Source organism: Callorhinchus milii, unplaced genomic scaffold (assembly GCF_018977255.1).
Source record: "Callorhinchus milii isolate IMCB2004 unplaced genomic scaffold, IMCB_Cmil_1.0 Scaffold5, whole genome shotgun sequence".
Lineage (NCBI taxonomy): Eukaryota > Metazoa > Chordata > Chondrichthyes > Chimaeriformes > Callorhinchidae > Callorhinchus > Callorhinchus milii.
In genome coordinates, this window is record NW_024704746.1 from 38,391,739 (window position 1) to 38,413,127 (window position 21,389).

The window sequence follows — 21,389 nt, forward strand, 5'->3', positions numbered from 1 at the left end:
ACACTCACACACAGACTCAGTTCCCACTGAGGGGTTCCTCCTCTGCTTCGTTGCGTAAGAGGGAGACACCGCCCCCGAGCATCACCACCTGGCAATATTAACGCAGGATCTCGTGTCCAAACATGGACCTACCAAGCCTTGAGATACCAAAAGGGACTGCATCCAACAGGAACAACAACAGCTGGCGGGGGTGGGGGGGGATGAGGGAGGTGACCGTCCGCGAGGTCCCAGAGGAATGTCTTCAAGGGCGAACTGAAGATGGGGAAGGATGGAGCAAGGCGGAGGGATTGAGGGAGAGTGTGTGCCAGAGTTTCTTGGTGGAGTGGCTGAAAGTGAGGCCGCCGGCGGTGAAACGGTGGGCAGGAGGCACACGCGGGAGGCTGGAGCAAGTTGAGCCTGGAGGCAGCGGGTACTGGGTTGGGGAATAAGCTGGTCGAGGGTAGGGAGGTGCCAGGGCATGAAGCTATTTGAAGACGAGTGTGAGGATCTTGAAATCAATCTGTTCGGTGATAGGGAGCCAGTGGAGCCTGGCCTGAACTAGTGTGATGGGGGTAAGGAGTTTAATGCGAGTGAGTTTGCGGGCGGTGGAGTTTTGGTTTAACTGGATTTAAAGGATAGTGGAGTTGGATAGACCAGGAATGAGAGCATTTGAGTCCTTGAGGGCAAACACTGCATATGGCATTATGAACAGTATCTGCATATTTCTGCAATATGCAGGAGGATAATGCCAGGGAGGGGGTCAGAGACCAGCCTAACAGATCATTTTGCCTTAGAAATCAAGGTAGCGCCAAACTTGCCGATTAAAAGCATCAACCCTATGTTGGAAGGCAACATTTTGTAAAAGGGCTGAACAGCTTCAAAATTAAGCCTGAAAATCTGCACAATCTTAAAATTTGTGACAAAAGTGGTCTAACAAGTTAAGACTCGATGAAATTTCAGGTCTCGGATGCTTCAGGCAAGATGAATGTTCCACAGCTTTTCACTCGTGCTTCAATTGACTAGGGTCTGTACTCTTCATCTCGTTCCAGAAACCCAGGTTGGAAGATCGATATTGGTTGAGAACAGAATTAGGCTGTGGTGACCGTCTCAGCCACCCCTCTCCCCACCCCGCCCATAATTGAATAATTCAAGGACACAAATTGCAAGATCAATTCAGATAAAAACGTCCATTCAGCCCAACTGATCTCATCCTCAACACCCACCCTGCCATCCTCCCATCACAGCATCAATTCTTTTTTAAAATGATTCCAATGTCCTTGACTGAACCATCCTTCCTGGTTCCAGTCATTAATTACTCTCTGGATAAAGAAAACCTTCCTGGTGTCTGTTCTGAAACTGCCCTTTGTAACTCTAAACCTATGTCCTCTTGTCGTACTGTCTTTGTGCATCCTAAAATATTTTCCTGCATTACTTTTTCAATCGCATTTAAAATGTTGTACACCTCTATAAGCTATTCTCTGATAACTTATAGAGCTTGGGCTCTTCAGTCTTGAGTCTTTTCTCAAGAGTGAAGAGTCCTAGCTTGTCTAATTATTGTTCATTCCTCTAACACCTGAGGATCATCCTCATTGCTCTCCTCTGTATTGCTTCTAGGCCCTGGGCAGCCCCCTTATGTCAAGGATACTAGAACAACAACTTGTATTTATATAATGCCTTCTAGCAGAGAGGCATCCCGGAGCGCTTAACAGTGGTGGAGTCTGACCCTGAGCCAGGGAGAGAGAGGGGGAGGTGACCATAAGCATGATCAAAAAGAAAGGTCTTTAGACGAGTTATGAAAGTGTGGGAGGGAAGGGATAAGGCGCAGGGATTGAGGGAGAGAGTACCAGAGTTTTGGGCTTAGTGGCTGAAGCCATAGCACCGATGGTGGAGCGGAGGGGACGAGGGACAACAGGAGGCTGGAGGCAGCCGAACGGAAGCAGCGGGTGGTGGAGTGGGGGGTAAGCAGATCAGATAGGTAGAGAGATGCCAGGGCATGAATGGATTTGAAAATGAGTGAGAGGATGTTGAAAGGATTTTGAAAACTAGAACTGTATGCACCGCGCTCGGTGCAGCTGGACTGGAGCACCATTTATTGGAATGTGATGTCTGTGGATCTGAATTCAATTAATTAATAGCATGACCTTAGTCAGGTACCAGAAGCTGCCTGGAGCCTGTGGAACCATATCCCAGCAGAAGCAAAGAATGAGTCAAATGCTTTCAGCAAAAGGGAAAGGAGAAAACTGGATGAGAAAAAAATCAACAGGAGCATTCTGGGATCTCCATAATCATGCCCAGGGCCTCTGAGAGCTATTTAACATTAATGTTCTCTGATCTTTTTCTGGTGAACCCTCTGGGATCAGTGAGATAAGGGTATACAGATAAGGTCCAGTGCGATCTATTTGATTTGCTTTCTGTACATGGCATGCAAGATTATATTTTCATATTCTCAATGCTTCAATTAAGTATTTATCCATCCCAATAAATATTAAAATATGAAAATCCGTTGAGTCCTGGAGAAACATTTTGCCACTTATCCTGTGAATAATACAAATCTAAAACACTTTCTGTTATTGAAAGCCAGTTAAAATATACATTTATCTTTATGCATTCCATTTTGATTTACTGTCATCGTGAGCAAACTCAAAGTGAACCAACAATTTGACCCTTGGAGTAAGAATAAAGTGCATGTCAACAGTGGTTACTGAGTGAAGAATTATCACTGGACAGTATTTTGCACTGAGGAAACAGGCTCAATCCAGGCTCTGCTGTGCCTTCAGCCACCACACTCCCTAACCTCTGTAATTCCCTGCTTCAATCCCTCTGCCTCACTTCCTCTTTATCTTTCTTTAAATCACACGTCATCTCCCCCTCCCCTTCACCATTGCTGCTCAGGGTTCCAACTCCACTGAGCAGGTTCCGAGACACTATCCTGTGTGAAGGCCACTGTACAAATGCAAGTTGTTGTTGAAAACTATGAGTTTCTGTGAATTAGCACTGATCACTGGCTATACTGCTTATTTGTTTAATTTAATAAACATATCTCTGTATCAAAATGCATATTATAGCAAGGATCTCCGTTTTTAAGACTTAGTTGAAAGAATATTTATGAGGTTTGCCACAGTGACTGCACTTCAGAGATTCCTCGTGAAGTACTTTGAGACATTTTTATGTTGTGAATGTTTTACCAAACGCAAGGAATATTACATGTTTATTTTGACAAGACTATCTGTAGTTCTATGTTCCGTAAATTAACTTAAGTCTTCGAGGTAAAAAATAATAATGGGGTTTGACTTGTAGCACTTTTTAAGAGAATTCCATAAAGAAATAGGATTTGAAATAGGCCATTATCACATCATGCCTTCACAGAGTTTGTCTACGTCGTCTCTGTATAGCATAGTGACTGTGTATTTGTAATCAAACATGGCAGCAAATTTACTGACACCAATATCCCAAAAACAATTGTGCAGTGACTGATCAACAAAACATATCTGGAGGATTGTTGTTCATTGCAACAATCAATAGCAATCACATCAAGATTATGTAAACATTTCCTGTTCTTGCTGTTGAACAAATTATATTTTCAAATGTATACTGGTCAACATTCTGCATACAATCCAAATTCAGCTGTTTCATCAACGCACATGTTTCAAAATCAGCACATCCTCAGGTTCAAACTAATAAGGCAAAGAGCCAACACCAGTTTGTATATTCCACATGTGATTCTGTCTCTCATAACATTCCTGGAATTTTCTTTTTCTAATAAGGTTGAAAACCATAACAAATGTCAATTGTTTGTTATAATACCAATGTTTTGGGGGCAGCAAACTCTTCAGGGTATCTTTTTAATCAGTCATTGTAGAATTTCAATGTAATGTTGCAATAAAATGTAAACTGGCACACACAATATAAACTGTTCGATTTCATATGATGAGTTTAAGATTTGGTAACTATTGGCAGTGTTTGACTAAAATATTTTCCAACATAGCTTATCAATGTAACACTTCATTAGAGATAAAGTAGGATGTATGTGACCCTAATAGCTTTGAGGTAGCAACAGGAGCTCACACTTAATAGCTGCTGCTGAGCTTTCTGGAGCATAAATAATACAAATGAAGCTTGCTCACACTAAACAGTGTAATAATCAAGCTCAATGATAACCCTCAATTTCCGTGAGCCTCCCAACGTGTCACTACATACCGTTCAAGAAAACAGATCGCAATCTCATATCAAGAAATCCTCACCATAATTCAAGTTGTAACATTATCAAAGGTTTATAAGGTGGACATTAATGGGATCTTTCCATTTGTTGGTGTGTCAAAAACAAGAAGCATAAACAACTGATAGATAGTAACAGATCTAAAAGGGAGCTAAGGAGGAATTTCTTTATGCAGAGGGTGGTGAGAGTGTAAGACTCATAGGAATGTAGAAATCACAGCCTCAGGTTGACAAAAGCCAAGGCTCCCGAGTGTCTGTTGTACTACTCCATAACAACAACAACAACTTGCATTTGTATAGCACCCTTTAAATGGGGTAGCGCTTATCCTGGAATTTAAGCAGCTAAACCACATAGCTTGTCTTTCAGAGCACTGTTTGGCAAGCTTCCTGGTGGAGCAGTTTGCCTCCTACCTGCCATTTGGTTGTGAACTGCTTTGCTCACAATATGGGCAGCTATTAAAGAAATCAAAGTTAAAACCTGGATCAAGCACATACCATTCCCAACAGGAATCTGACACCACGGCTGGAGCCTGACTATGTTTCTGGTCTTACTTTTTTCTCAGGCTTTGTGGAGAAAATAAATACCAGGGAGCAATTACTGTACAATCATCTTAACACATTAAGACATTCATAAAACACGAGTATAAGCCTCGAGCAATTTATAACCATTAAGAACTACCGTCTAACTCCAAGATGTAGCCACAGTCTTCAATTCAGTGTGCAATTTGTTGTTGTTTGCTATATATACTTTAGTTTCTCCAAGAGTCAGGCAAAATTTACAGCAGTGAAGGAGACCACGGGTGTCTGTGCAGGGTGGGGGTGAGAGGGGTGTGTTCTGTTTCAAAGCAGATCTTGTGCCAACAGCAGAAACTGCCAGTGTGGATGTCAAATGTCAGCTCACTGCATTTCTTTAAATATGGAAGTTGCATCAGAAGGATAAGAAGAACTAAGACATTGTAAATTTATAAATAAATAATATCTCTCTCCCAGGACTTCTGATCACTGAGAAATTCCAAGCACAGTATATATTGTTGAAAGGTACTTAACGAGCTGGAAACTTCCCATTCTTATACAAATACATTACTAGTCGAGCTGGTTAAACGCCGGCACACTCCTGGATCCCCAAAGCTTGGTTCCTGGGAACCCTGTATGACTGATTAAGCAGGGTGCATCTTTCTGGGAGAGGGCACACACTCCATACCAAAAAAAAGGAAATAATATGTTGGGACTACAAAATCATGATTTGGGCCTGACACCCCAATATAGTACTGTGTCATCGGAAATACTGTTCTTTGGATGAGTTGTCAAACTAAATTCCCATCTGCTGATTCTGTGGGATGTTAAAGATCCCATGGCACTGTTCAAAAAGGGAAGGGAATTTCGATGTGTTGGCCATCAATCTTCCAGATCAGAAAATGGATTATTCACTCCAAAACAATTTGTTGGACAATGGTGTGAGCAAATTGCCTGTCACATTTGCCTACAAATACTCAGTCACCACACTTTATTTTATCACACAGCACAATTTCACCTAATTGCATTGCCCCAATAAGTTTGTTATTGTAAACTGACCTCTTCAAGCTCTAGAGAAACCAGAATGAGAAATAGCCTTAGACCCGACACTGACAACTTCATTGCATTCACACTTTGTACCATTGGTGACAACAATATTAAAGTCAAAACCCATTTAACAGGCTTTATTCTTTCTGAACCAAAAGCACACCCCTGGAAAGTCTGGATTAAATATTCTTGAAATTATTTCAGACAATAATAATCCTTGCATTTGAGATAGCATTTTTCACATCTTCTAGACATCTTAAAGCGCTTCACAGAATAGACTGTAAAACAAATATAACTAGCCAAATGTTTTCAGATCTCGAAAAAAAATAATGTTTGCAACATAAATAGGAGATCAGATGGTCACAATCCCTTATGAGTGTTAATGTTTGCTTCATTGATTAATATGGTCACGCATCTGCTAGAAGATTGCCAGGATTCTTAGTGAGTATTTAATTTCTACACATGATTTTGTCTGTTCTGCATAATGTGGGATATTCAGCTAAGTTTCTAGATCTATCTTTTAGGAGGAATCTTTGTAAAAGTGCATGATTTTAAAAAAATTGCTCACTCAATCACGACTGTTTGTGAGACAATTGGTTGCCACGTTTCGCCCACAAAATACACAGTCAATCCACTGTATAGTATATTCTGTGAAACGCTTTGTCATCTCAAAGATGTGATAAGGCGCTATATCAAATGCAAGGATTATTATATTATTACATTATTATGACAGGATTCAATACAGACCTCTATTAAAAGTGGATAATTCACATATTGTGTCCCAAGAAGATTGAAACCCTCCAGAGTGGTCATCCATAAGATGTCAAGTTAATACAACCTCTAATCACTTTACTTGCCAATGGTAAGTAATCAGAGCCTGAACTAAAAATCATTCAGCTGTATGTAGATTATTTGCATACAAAATACACGTTCACGACACTTTACAGTAAATCTGGAGAAGCACGTTCTCCCGATGTGAAAGGCACTAAAGGATTATTGTTTTTACTGTTAGAACAAACAAGAACATAAAAATTTGCTAGGGTAAAAAGACCAAGTTCCATCTAGTTTGCCTTCCACGATCCTAGCAGTCACTTGACATGTCATGTCACAAACTATATGCCGTATCCTGAGATATTATTTTTTAGCAGAAATCTAATTTGTTCTTGAAATAAATGACATTTTCTGCTTCCACTGGGAGCCCATACATTTACTACAACTATTGACTAATTATTTGACCTTCAAGTCACGGCAATGACTTTCAAGTTATTATAATCTGTGCAATCATAAGAACACAAGTTATTGTAGAGTGTAATTGGCCAGAGGTGAACATGTGGGTTAGGTGGTTGGGTTCATCTTGTGGAGTTTTGCTTGATTAGCCCTGGGAATTTGGGAATATTTTCACACAGCTTTATTGGATGCTCTCGGGGTTACAACCTCCATTTTGATACACTCTTTGTTACATGTATATAACCTTAGCACAAATATTTTATCACCTTGGGCCTCCACTTTGGTCAATATTTGTTTAAAGCTAGACCTACCTCATCTTTGGCATCGATTCTAATCAGATGGATAAGTTAAGGAATGTTAAATAGTCTCACTTGATCAACTTTATCTCACAAGGGCATATACTGAATAATATTAGAGACATATTCTCAAACCATTCTCTGGAAAGGTTGTCTTATATTCACTGTTGTTGAATCTATGTTTATTTACTATATCTACACAATCATCAAAGTGTAGGAATACGTTGGATGGTGGTGCGCTCAGGATATTGGAGTTTTTGGTTTTATTGTCAGAAATATTAGGCAAATTGTTCGCTGCAAATAAAAACACAAAGCAAAGCTTGCACTAAAGGAAACTAAGATAATTCAAGTCCCTAGCTGACTTAGAGTTAAGCATGGCAGATTTTCATAATCTTTTCCTGATTCTTACAGACCAAAGAAGCAAAAGGAAACAAAACAACCAAATAGTATGACTGGATAGAGTTTTGGGTCTTGTTTAACTAATCCAAACTTTTAGTTTTTAATAAAGTAAAAGTATTTATTCAGAGAAAAAATATCCATTCTATATACATTTTGAATAAAACAGCTAGCAATAAATTTAAAGTTTTCTTCAATAATGAACCTATATATAATATATTTGCCCACAAAATACACAAGCACTACATTTTGCAGTGTATCCTGTGAAGTGCTTTGAGACGCCTCAAAGATGTGATAAGGCAAGGATTATTATATAGCATTAATAGACCTCATTTATCCATTGTTGTAAAATAAACAGGGCCACTATTTTACAACCATATTCCAGCATTCAAAATTTTGGCCATTACAATAATCTCAGAAAACAGTTTCAAATCTTATTTGTTTTTCTATATCCTTAAAGTCTATACTAAGATGTGATTCTATATAAACTTGTTTTTGTGGAAGTCTGATTTTTGTAATAAAATCATCCAGAATCATACAAGATGTATAAACTCTTATTTTAGCATCTGAAATCTGGATGTCTATATGGAGATTGGAGTTTTGACTGGATTCACATTTGCTTCACTTCACCCAATAATCTTCAGTGAAATTAATTTCTGAAATCTGTGTCTCTGACAATGAAAATGTCTCTGATGTCTATCCATCCTTCAGTCTCTATTCCACCATTAATACACAGTATTTCTCAAGTATTGCTCTGGTGGTATACTACTTTACAACAACAACAAGATTACATTTGTATAGCGCCTTTCACGTCGGGAGGACGTCCCAAGGCGCTGGACAGTGTACAGCATTTCAGACCCGAGCTGGGGTCAGGGGGAGAGAAGGGAGGGGAGGGGAAGTGGGGGTGGCTGATGGCATGGCCGAAGAGGAGGGTCTTGAGGCGGGACTTGAAGGAGGCTAAGGAGGGGGCGAGGCGGAGTGACTGGAGGATGGCATTCCAGAGGTTGGGGGCAGAGTGGCTGAAGGCTCTCACACCAATGGTGGGGCGGGTGGGTTGGGGGATGTGGAGCAGGCCGGAGCGGGCTGAGCGGAGGTAACGGGTGGGTTGGTAGGGGGTTAGGAGGTCGCAGAGGTAGAAGTGTTCAATTGAATGTATCCATGTCACGTTTCCATGGATGCGTGAAGAGGTAAAAATAATCCTTTTATTTGATATAGAGTTCTTATAACATTGCCAAGGCATCTCAAAGCGTTTATGATTTTACTGTGAAGCGTAGTAACTGTTTATTTGTAGGTGAACCCTTGCAGCTAATTTGCACACAGCAATGTCCACAAACAGCCACAAAGCGAATGACCAATTTTATCCGGGGGGGGGGGGGGGGGGGGATTGCTGGCCGGGAAACCGCAAGAAATCAATTCCTCTTATCCATTGAGGGATCTTCACGTCTTGGGAGTGACTGCTTCTTTCAGTCATCCCGCTGAAACTTCTCTTTGACCGTGCCTTCAGCTCCCCTCTCGACTCTCCACCCCCTCCTCGCTCCCAACCCTTCCCTCCCCTCACCCTGACCATTTCCCCACTCCTCGCTCCCTCCCTTCCCTCCCCTCACCCTGACCATTCCCCACCCCCCCCCCCCCCCAAGGCTCGAGTCCTGACCGAACGGTCCAGCGCCTTGGGACGTCCTCCCGACGTGAAAAGGCGCTCTATAAATGGAATCTTGTTGTTGTTGTTGTTGTTGTTGCTGAAACGTTACCCTGATGACATCAAGAGTTTCTGACCAAAGATGAGGGGAACCTGAAACGTTAACTGATTTCCCTCTGTCCCTGAAGCTGCTGCCTGACCTGCACACAGTTCCCAGTGACTCCTGTCTGTGCTTCTCTCAGTGATGTGCCTTTGGCTACAGCACTCCCTCACTCTCCCTTTCTCTCAGCCCCTGGTGGTTGCTCTGAATAGCGCGTCACTCCATCTCCATCTCCCCCCCACCATCATCCACCCCCTCCTCCTCCTCCCTCCCTCCCTCCCTCCCTCTCTCTCTCTCTCTCTGCCTATCTCTCCCCCCCCACCTCCTGCTCTCTGGCTGCGGCAGACATGGCGACAACACTGCAGCCGCTTACGTTGGAAAGAGGTAAGAGTCCCTCTAACTCTCTCCCTCTCTCTTCTCTGGTGAATCCCACCGCAGCTTTTCCACATGCAATCGTGAGTATAGTGTTAGACCTGAACTGAGGAGAGAGAGAGAGAGAGACGGAGACACAGAGAGAGAGAGAGAGAGAGAGAAAGAGACGTTGTTGTGCACTTGTGTTTCTCTGATCTTTACCCACAGCGGCAAAGAGGAAACCGTGTGTGTGTTTTATTTTCCTTTATGGATGTGAAACACTGTGGGTTTTATAGGGAAGAACGTGTTGCATTTCCACCAGAGAAGACGGGACTCTGATCTTATTAGGTGTTGCAGCTGAAGCAGCAGCAGCTTTAAAGTGGCGTCTTCTTGTTGAGATGGACTTCTGCGGTGTGAGTGCTCGGTTCGGGCTGTGGAGACACGTTGGTAACGTTGCACAAGAACATTCCCAACGCCGGGACCCGCCGTCCCCGACCTCCCATCCGCACACGGGGGGGGGGGGGGGGGTCCTGTCTTGTCAACCGCACGCTCCGCGCTGCGCTTGGTTCGAGGCGGCGGAGCGCAGCCGAGCGGTCAGGGACCCCACAGGGACCCCCAGGGACCCACAGAGACCCCACAGGGACCCCACAGAGACCCCACAGGGACCCACAGGGACCCACAGACCCACAGGGACCCCCAGGGACCCACAGGGACCCCACAGGGACCCCACAGACCCACAGAGACCCCACAGAGACCCACAGAGACCCCACAGGGACCCACAGACCCACAGAGACCCCACAGGGAACCACAGGGTCCCCACAGGGACCCACAGACCCACAGGGACCCCACAGGGAACCACAGGGTCCCCACAGAGACCCCACAGGGACCCACAGGGACCCCAAGGGACCTACAGACCCACAGGGACCCCAGAGGGACCCACAGACCAACAGGGACCCCACAGGGACCCCGAGACCGAGACGCAGCTGTGGCCGATTTTTGCTCTGACAGTTGTTTGTGGGCGGATGGGGAGGGGAAAGAGGGAAGGAGGGAGAGAGTGAGAAGGAGAGAGAGAGGCTGGGGGTGTGGGGGGGGGAGAGGAGATATCTCTATCCTTTCAATACAAAACAAAAGTTCTCACGGTCCGAGTTCTCCGGAGTGGACGCAAAACAGGATTTTATCCCTTCAGTTGTCACTGGGACTGACCTCACTCAGTGCGGATGTGGTGGATGCGGATACAACTGCCACTGGTTGTGTTTTTAGTGAAGGATGAGAAATCCCCGGAGCAGCGCTGTGCGCTTCAGAGGGGGACAGGTTTGGGGCAGGTCCTCAGAGGGCATTACGACAAGGAATAGTCTTTTCTTTGAGGCGAATCCAGGGAAGAACTTGGGAACAGTTTTGTGTGTGTGTGTGTGGGGGGGGGGGGGGGGGGGGGTTGGTGGGTGGTGGTCTTCACCACACGCTTCAGTTGCTTCGTTTCCTAAAGTGATGCACTGTTTCAGAGCATTTACCATAAATAAGCCATTGCATTGAAATTGAACTGCAATGGACTAAAATCACCCACATTGTCCTGAGTGCCCAGGTACAGTTCAACAACCAACACCACCGCACATCGTCGTTATGTGATTCTATCTCAGAGAAAACTGAAGAAAAGAATTTAGTTGGTGAAGACAAGACGTGGTTTAAGGGCTCTTGGTTTCGATTTGGTCCGTGAACAGTACCAAATAACAACAACTTGCATTTATATAGCTCCCCTGCGTTCCAGAGCCCTTGGCAGCGGTGGAGTATGACACCAAGCCGGGTGGAGGGGTGAGGTTATTGTAGGCATGTTCGAAGAGGAAGGTCTTCAAGTCAACCTGAAGATGGGGGAAGGATGGGGCAAGGCGGAGGGATTGAGGGAGGCACAAGGCAAAGTCTGTCTTGCCAAAATAGCTTCGGGCAAGACTCAATTACATTATAAAGGATTGGCCAGGAGACCGATAGGACCTGGGATTGTGAACAGCCACTGCATAATTGAATGTCCAGTGATGAAAGTTCAGGGATGCATTACTAACTGTGCTATAAAAGATAAGAGCGTCTCTTGGTTAGATGTTTAGTTCATTGATTGGACTGTGTGTAAATGGAGTGATTTACAGATTTTATCAGTTATGTTAGAGCTGTGGTTGGGATAAGATGGGCACTTAATTAAAACATGAACAGATCTATCTTTCAGAACAGGGAGGCAGCATTATTCTACTCTGCAGTCATTGGGGAATGCTATAGTTTGGGTTAGATTTCCTTCCAAAATGTTTGGGTGGCACATTTCACAGCGATGTCCTCAAGGTGATTGCACAGTGGAAAAGGCAAATAAGCAAGGATAGAACATTTGCACTTGGACCCAAAGATAGTTGGTCATACAACTGGTTGAAAGTTGCCCAGCTAGCAGTGTTAAGCGTTTTGAGATATCCACCCGATGTGAAAGACATTATTGACATGTAAATTGTTTTGTATTTCCCATCCCCTGCCCCCACCCATTTCCTCACCTAGTTCCATTGATTCCCAACCCCCAGCAGATCCAATTCAAGGTCCTCGTACTTATCTTTAAATCCCTCCATGGTCTTGCCCCATCCTATCTTTGCGACCTTCTCAATCGCCCCATCAAGACCACTCCCTTCACTCAACAGGCACTGGCCTGCTTTATGTTCCCCACCCTGCTTGCCCTATCATTGTTGGTCAGGCTTTCAGCCTATTTGCCCCCACTCTCTGGAACTCCATTCTGGAGTCCCTCAGACTCTCTCTCCCTCACCTCTTTCAAAGTCCATCTCAAGAGTTTCCTCTTTGCCTGCCCTTTGGTCATCTTTCCCCTCCCCACCCCCTCAGCTCCCATGCCCAGCTCGGGTGCCAAGCCTGGACCGTCAAGTGTCTTGGGACATCTTCTCCTGACAGGCGCACCATAGATGTAAATTAGTATTGTATTTTATTACACTTACTCTCACAAACTAGTATAATTTATTAAGCATTATGTGATTGATTTTGAGCTGCTTTAGTTGTACACTGTAACAAAGTTGATGAAGGATCCATAGATAATAAGATAAGGCTTCTAATTATATCAAATTATATTACTTGATCAATCAACCTCCCTGTGGTGAGACCCGACTGTTGGATGTAAAATGTGCAGTCAGATAAAACAATATTACTGTATGATTATGTACCACAGTGCACCATTTGGGAACTCTTAGTTGTTCATCTCTTAACAATAGTTAATCTTCCCCCCTGGCCACTAACTAATTTTAACCATAAATCTCCCATTCTTAGTGAATCATCAAACTGCTGTCCTTTCTTTGCTCATTTTGATCTGTTCCTCATACCAACCAACTTTCCATCCTCTTCCCTCTTTCCTCAATCATCTTGCTTATCCCATTTTCCTTTGTTAACCTAGTTATTTTCTCTTACATGCACCCTACACCCTTAACTCACACTGGGAATTATATAATAATAATAGTCCTTTCATTTGATGTAGCGGTTTATCACGTCTTCAAGACTTCTCAAAGCGCTTCATAGAATATACTACAAAAACTCAAGCTTTTTTTCTCTCTACAAATGTCCACTCTGCTCGTTCTGTCTTCCTCGGTCTATTCCCATACTTTTTCAAGTATATCCCTCCTTCATTCCGTGGCTATGACTTCCCTGCCTCCTCACTACATACCATTATTTTCCCAGAGGTTCCTTTGCTGGTGAGACAAGTGCAAAAAACTATCCAGGCTGCACTGACTGTCCAGCCAGCAATTGTCTCACACAAACTATGTCAACTTCAATCTATCAGAGCAGAGTGAGACAGTCTGTGTGGATTTCCTATATTACAGTCTATTGTTGATGGTCAGCAAATACAGAGAAATGAGGGTTTATCTGCAGTCAAGATAAAAAGTATTTAAGCCTATCTGGTCCTTTTTTTCTGCATGGATTTATTTGACACAAAATCAACTGTTTTCTCCTACAAAATCTGTATTTCACATTTCCACTAATTGGACAGAGAAAAAATCTCCAATCTTTAACCTGCGACATGCTTTGTGTTCTGAGGTTCTGGGCTCACAGTCAAAGTTAACCAAACAATGTAACATCTAGAGCACTTGTGTATCTTAGCATTATCAAAATCCGGATCATGTCCCCCTCAATTATCTTTCTAATAGAAGCATACAGCACTATGATTCTATCCTCATTATTTTGGAAAGCTAAGTCTAGCAATCGTCCTTGTTGCTATTCTCTGAATCCTCTCCAGTACATCAGTACACGTTTGAAGGTATCGAAAATTACTGCTACAATTCTGGATGTGGCCTCACGCGGGATCGACAACAGTAACAACATCTTACACTTATATAACGCCCTCCACGCAGGGTAGGCACTTAACAGTGGTGGAGCCTGACTCTGAGCCGGGGGGTGGGGGGGTTCGGTAGGTGTCCGTAAACACGGTCAAAGAGGAAAGTTTTCAGTGGGGACTTGAAAAAGGGGAGAGAGGGGGCAAGGCAGAAGGATTAAGGGAGAGTGTTCCAGAGCTTCAGGGCGTAGTGGCGATCGTGGGGCGGAGGGTGCGAAGGACGAGCAGGAGGCTGGTGCCAGTCAAGCAGAGGAGCCAGGTGATGGATTGGGGAGTGAGGAGATTGGAGAGGTAGGGAGCTGCCAGAGAGTGAAGGGATTTGAAAACTAGTGTGAGGATCTTGAAGTCGATCCTTTCGGTGATGGGCAGGCAGTGGAGCCTGGCCAGAACTGGTGAGATGTGTGTACGGAGTTTGGTCCAAGTATTCGGGCAGCAGAGTTCTGAATGAGCTGGATCTTTTGAATATAATAATAATAATCCTTGCATTTGTATAGCACTTTTCATGTCTTCTAGACGTCCCAAAGCGCTTCACAGAATATACAGAAAGTGAATTGACTATATATTTGTTGGCGAACGCGGCAGCCAATTGCGCACAGCAATGTCCCACAAACAGTCGTAGTTTGAAAATGACCAATTTATTATTGTTTTGTTTTTTTGGAGGGATTATTATTAGGCGTGTGGAGAAGAAACTGGCCCAAGGTTTCGCCCTGTCTGGAATTCAACTCAGCTCTCTCGCTTGCAAAGCGAGTGCTCTAACCACTGAGCTACAGGACTCCAATGGAGCTGGGGAGACAGGGGAGGAGTGCATTTGAGTAATCCAGATGGGAGGTGAGAAACGCATGCACGAGGGTTTCGGCTGCGTTTGGGTTAAGGTATAGTCGGAGGTGGACAATGTGATGGAGAAAGAAGGCGGTCCTGATTAGGGACCAGTTGTGGGGGTGGAAGGACAGCTGGGGGTCGAATTGGATACCTAGATTGCGCCCTGGCTCGGTGAGTGTGAGGGAGAGCTAGGGAGGTTGAGGAGTTCAGATCCACAGGAGTGAAGACATTGACGGGAGGCAAGAGCATGGCTTCCGTTTTGTTCACATTCAGCTGCAGGAAGTTTGCAATCATCCAGGCTCTGATGTCTGCCAGACAAGCTGATGGAACATCGGCAGACCTGGAGTTGGTACTGCAGAAGGAAAAGTAGATTTGTGCGTCATCCGCATACGTGTGGAATTTTACCCCATGTCTGCGGATGACATTGCTTAGCGGGAGCATTTAGCTGTGGAAAAGAAGAGGGCCAAGGAGGGAGGCCTGGGGTACCCCAGAGGTGACCAGGTCAGGGCAGGAGGAGAAACCATTTGACGAGATGAAATGGAGGAGGTTAGTTAAGTAGGACTCGAACCATACGAAAGAGGTCCCACTAAGGTGGATGAGGGAGGAGAGGTGGTGGAGGAGGATGGGGTGGTCGACTGTGTCGAACCCGACAGAGAGATCCAGGATAAACGCCTTGGAATCTCGTACAATATTTATTTCATTTTGTTGACAACAGCTCTGTTTGACTAGAATTTTTCAGTGATCAATCAAATAATCCTTTTCCGTTCCTATACTTGCAAATAGACACTCGTCGATCACTCACATATTTAATAGTTTTGGTTAATATGCATCACCTTACATATATTGGCATAAATTTATTTGTGTCAGATTTAGCAACTGGTCCAATTGGAAAGTCCATTGGGTTGCTATCAAGTTATTAATTTGTTTGCATCATTTGTATTCCATGAAAAATTATGAAGCAAAAATTTTAAGGTGCTTGCAAGACTTTTCCAGGATTACATTTTCATAGGTGTTTTATTTCAGTACTAGGCAGAGACAATAAGAGGACAATGCAAAATATGACCAAAAATAATGGAAATAGACTGCAACATCTGAAAATTTTCAGTGAGAATTATCACAATCAAGGAAATGGCTGGATCACAAAGTACAGTGAGATGAAAGCCAACTAGACAACCTTGTGTTGCTAAGATGATGCCAAGGTAAACCACAGGCGCAATAGCAACTGCTCTAGCCTCTTAGGGATGTTTTGGTTAGCCAAGCATCCTGAATTGCACAGAATATAAAGCAGCTGAGACAAAAAGGTGCTGTGAAGCTTTGAGTCCACGTCAGATACCATATTAACATGACGGAAATAAAGAAAGCACTTTTGACAAATTGTCAAAACATTGACGGCAAATATGAATTCATATTGCCATTTAAGATTCACAATATGAGAAGTGGTTTCAAAGTTTATGCTACTAAAATTGGAGTTTTATATAATAATTTAATTGTTATATTATTATAGTTTTGGAAAGGCCTGAAAAAAACATGTCGGGAAGGAGGAGTAGATGGGGAAAGGACTGGAAAACTATTTGCAGATATCAGAGAAAGGGATTGGAAGAACGGTATATAGAAGTGGTATAATATTCCATGGACATATTATTAAGGTCTTTGAGATGCCCTGAGCGTCTCAAACTCTTACACCGAATCTACTGTAAAGTGAATTGACTGTATATTTTGTGGGTAAAATGTGGCAGCCAAATTTATACAGTGTATAGAGCAACAATGAATTTGACTGTTCACATTTTTACCAGTTGCTCTTTAGCCTTGCAGGAAATGATGCCTATAGTTTTGTCATCACCCTTTTTTAAATGCTATCTGAAATTGTGTCATGAATTCACCTCCACATGTTCTTACTGCGAAATGGTGTAAATCATAATAATAATCCTTTCATTTGATATATTGCCTTATCACATTGAGACATCTCAAGGTGCTTCACGGAATGTTTTGTAAAGTAGACTGACTGTGTATTTTGTAGCCGGCAGCCAATTGAGCATAGCAATCTTCCAAAAACAGCCATGGAGTGAATGACCAAGTTATTTTTTATTTGGGGAGGAATTATTACCACCAGAAAGTAATCCTCCAATCGATTAACAATCAGGTTCCTATTTACTGCGAGGTAAACAGAGGCATGTAGAGTAAAGAAACTTATCCAAGGTTTCGCCCTGCACCAGGAACAAAGTTTACAACAACCTGCAGATGATTATAAGGAGATATCTTTAGAAGTTTTGGCATTGATTTGTGCTTTTCTTTGCAGATTGAATTGTTTTTTCATTGTTCTTTCTCCCATTCCACAATTTGCATTTTAACCTTGAAACTGAACACCAATAGTTAAATAGGAATGGGCACTGTGGTTATAACTAATTATTTAATCATTCACCTTAATTGCACAGGTATATTATTATACAATATATGAATATATGTATTCAAAGGCTCACAACACTTTTTAAATGAAACTTGTTTTCAATCTCCCAATGCTTAGCACCCTTCATTACTTGGAGGACAATGACTCACTCAAATCTTTGCTCATACCTTTCTGCAGGTTGACCAAATTAGTCGTGATACCATTGCAATGTCTAATAAGTCTTCAAAGAATTTTTTTTTAGGTAATAGGGTAGATATCACGACTTATTGGTTACCCTGTATTACCAGTCACTAGGAAGCTTGTAAGACCCTTAAGGGACTCTTTCTCTGACTGGTTGAAGTGAATTCAACAATTAATTTTGCACACTCTGAAATGTTACTTTTATGGAGTAAATCTATTATTAGTGTGGAAAACCCATTATAAATGCTAAATGAAATGCGTTTAGTGTTGGAGAATTTATTTTTTGGTAAGCTGGGTATCTGACATACGTAAAAAACACTATCACCATTGCTAAGAGTATATTAAGTTCAATTATACTGCAGGTTTGCGATGATTAATGCAAAATTTATAACATAATTACAATTTTATGCTCTTGGTCTCAGGTCAATTTGATTTAACAGTCTTGTGCCACTTCAACATCACACTGGCTGAGATATAATAGCAACTGTGAAGCGCTTTGAAACGTCTGAAAGACGTGATAAGGCCCAATATCAAATGCAAGTATTATTATTATTAAATGAAGCAAACACTCAGAAATAGTCTCATATTGCTTCATTCAGCTTTGGGTTAGTACAGGACCCCACGTATTTTATTTTTCAATTTAATAAGCTGAGTGTGTGGAACAGTAGACAGATATTTGTACATGAAGAAAACATCCAAGTTAATGCTAGTAATACCATTAGTTTTAACACCCTTTTTTTCTGTTAATTTTCAATTAATTGCGGAGTCCTGTAGCTCAGTGGTTAGAGCACTCGCCATGCAAGCAAGAGACCTGGGTTCGATTCCCAGCAGTGCAAAATGTTGGACAATTTTCCTTACTCCACACTCCTCTGTTTACCTAGCAGTAAGTAGGAACCTGGTTGTTTGTCAATTATCAGATCGCTTTTTCTGGGGTAATAGTTCCTTCAAAAAAAAAATTAGTCACTTCAATCCATGACTGTTTATGGGTCACTGCTATGCGCAATTGGCTGCCGCTTTTCGTCCACAAAATATACAATCAATTCACTTTACAGTGTATTCTATGAAGCGCTTTGAGACATCTCGAAGACATAATGAGGCGCTATGTCAAATGCAAGGATTATTATTATTATGTGTTGTTCATTCTCTCAATTATATACATTTGTTCAGTTAAAGCATGACATAAACCATAAACTGTGATCGCAATATACATCTGAAATCCATTAGAGCATTTAAATAACAGTAAAATACCAGCAGTCAGAATTCTGTACACAGGATTCCCCGTATATTTGTCAAAGAAAAAGATAAAGGTTATGATCTGCTTACCAGTAAACTGAGTCGTGGATATTTTATAATAGAAAATCCTATTCTAGGCACTCATTATCAACAGTGCTTAATTTTGCAGATAAGGACAATCCATTTTTTTCATACTGGAAAAAACAGCTTATTGTGTGGTTCTAGATCAGCGAAATTACATCCCAGGACAGCAGTCAATTATTCTCTTAGGATGTTATGGCAAAACAAACCACTTGTGGCATTGCCCTTATAATGACTGAGTACCTCAGATGTTCATTAATATGTGCTATTAAGCTACTGAATTTGTTGATAAATTTGCTATAATTTGTTGCTCCATGATCTGAAAACTGAGCTAAATTCAGAACCTACAGTCATCATAGAATCATTTGAATAAGAAAAGCCATTCTGGCCCATCAAGACTGTTCCCTCGACAGACTGCATACAACTAACCTTAACAGGAATTCTGCATATAACGCCCTAAGGGAAATGTCAACAAAATAATTGCCTGAAGACAACCAAGCAAAATTCTGGGATGTTGCTGTTTGGCCTTTTAACTGGATAATTTAAGAAAGAAAAAAAAGGACTTGAATTTTTACAGTGCCTTGTATTGAAACATCTCAGAATACTTCACAGCTAATCACTGTCAAGTGCAGTAACTGTTTTTTATCAAGCAAACATGACAGCCTTTTGCATCAGCAAGGTTCCACAATCAACCATGAGGTGAATCACCAATGAATCCTGAAAATATGGCGAGGACATCAGGAGAAACTCTCTTCCCTTTTCCAATATTGTCGTGAGCTCTGCGACGTCCACCTGGACAGACAGGAATGCAATTTATTTTGATTTAGCCCTGTTGTTATCCTGAAGCTCAGTGGTTAGAGCACTCGCCTTGCAAGCGAGACACCTGGGTTCAATTCCAGGCAGGGCGAAACCTTGGGCAAGTTTCCTTACTCCACATGCCTAATAATAATCCCTCCAAAAACAAAACAATAATAAATTGGCCATTTTCAATCCACGACTGTTTGTGGGACACTGGTGCGCAATTGGCTGTCGCGTTTCGCCCACAAATATACTGTCAATTCATTTTACAGTCTATTCTGTGAAGCGCTTAAGACGTCGAAAAGACGTGAAAAACGCTATATTAAATGCAAGGATTATTATCATTATTATTATTGCTTTTGTCAGATTACTTTGCTGGGATCGCTGGATTGATCATCTTTCATATATAACCTTCTGTTCCTTTCCCAGCCAGATATTTATCCAGTTCTTGTTAAAAGTTAAGACTTCTTCCTTGGCATCTATTCTATACATGTATTATTTACCAGAGAGGAAACATTTCCTCCAAGTTCCACACGCACTTGAGGCTTGTGAATCTTTGATACAGGTCCTTTAATTCTGTGCTCACAGCTTGCTTCCATCTGTTATCCATTCCTTCCAAATCCTGGAGAATCATGATCTTCAGGCCATCGTGTACTTCAACGAAAAGAAGATAAACTATTATTTCTTTATAGCTTAGAGCCCTAAGCCCTAGATTCTTATGTCTTCTCTGACTATTTCTATTTGGTCTTTTTAAAATTGGTACAGCCTAAAGTTGCACAAAGAGGGGTGAAAATGCAGCAGTGATAATTATCACAACTTGTGTTGCCAACTCTAGTTGGATGCATTCCAGGAAGAATGGTTACTATTGTAAACTGAGGCAGCACTGACATTACGGTGGTGTTGTAAATGACCTATGATAATAATAATAATAATAATAATAATCCTTGCATTTGATATAGCGCCTGATCACGTCTTTGAGACGTCTCAACGTGCTTCACAGAATATACTGTAAAGTGAATTGACTGTATACTTTGTAGACGAAATGAGACAGCCAATTGCACACAGCAGTGTCCCACAACTACTCATGGATTGAAGAGACCAATTTTTTTTGAATTATTATCCTCGGAAAAGTGATCCCCCAATCGACTAACAGCTGGGTTTCTACTTACTGCTAGGTTAACAGAGGCGTGTGGAGTCAGGAAACTAGCCCAACATTTTGCTCTGCCAGGAATCAAACCCAGGTCTCTCGCTTGCAAGGCGAGTGCTCCAACCACTGAACTACAGGACTCCATAATGATGTCGCTAAGTCTCGAGAATTCTCTATGATTTTCCTTCCGGGTTGTGTGCAGCAGTGTTCGGGAGATTAATGCTTAATTTCTGGAGCCTGAAAGACAATCCAGGAGGGTTGGCAACCTTAATCACAACCTATAATGCGTTTTGTTTTACCTCCATTGTGTAATTCCATTATCCCTTAAAATTATCCACCCGTGTCAGTCTTCTAGGTTCAGTTATGTGACTGCTTGCCTAAGCTATATGGAGCAGGGGAGTGCCCGATATTTCTGCTGATTATGGGCAGTTCAATTTGGTCTTGGGCTTTTTAAACATCTGCATTTTCAAACTTGAAACAAACACCCTCTTTCCCCAGACAAAAAAAAACTCAAATTTGTATTTGTACCCACAGACCAATCTTGCATTACTGTTGAAGAAATTAGACAGTATTGCCAGTGGTACACTCTCTTGACACAAGCACAGTAGCTGCTGACAGG

General features: G+C 42.2%; 1 protein-coding gene across 3 annotated transcripts in view; it reads left to right on the forward strand.

The window, feature by feature from the left end:
- The first annotated feature begins 9,717 nt into the window (after positions 1 to 9,717).
- The window catches only part of lin7a (lin-7 homolog A (C. elegans)), a 33,020-nt gene continuing 21,348 nt past the window's right edge, over positions 9,718 to 21,389 (forward strand). For 2 of the 3 annotated variants that reach the window (XM_007903785.2, XM_007903786.2), the window contains exon 1: positions 9,718 to 9,793. In XM_007903785.2, the coding sequence (XP_007901976.1) occupies positions 9,757 to 9,793 (37 nt within the window). In that variant the 5' untranslated portion in view covers positions 9,718 to 9,756. Of the gene's footprint in view, positions 9,794 to 9,950; positions 10,208 to 21,389 lie in introns of those variants that run through there. The other variant, XM_042335883.1, reaches the window with a different exon arrangement.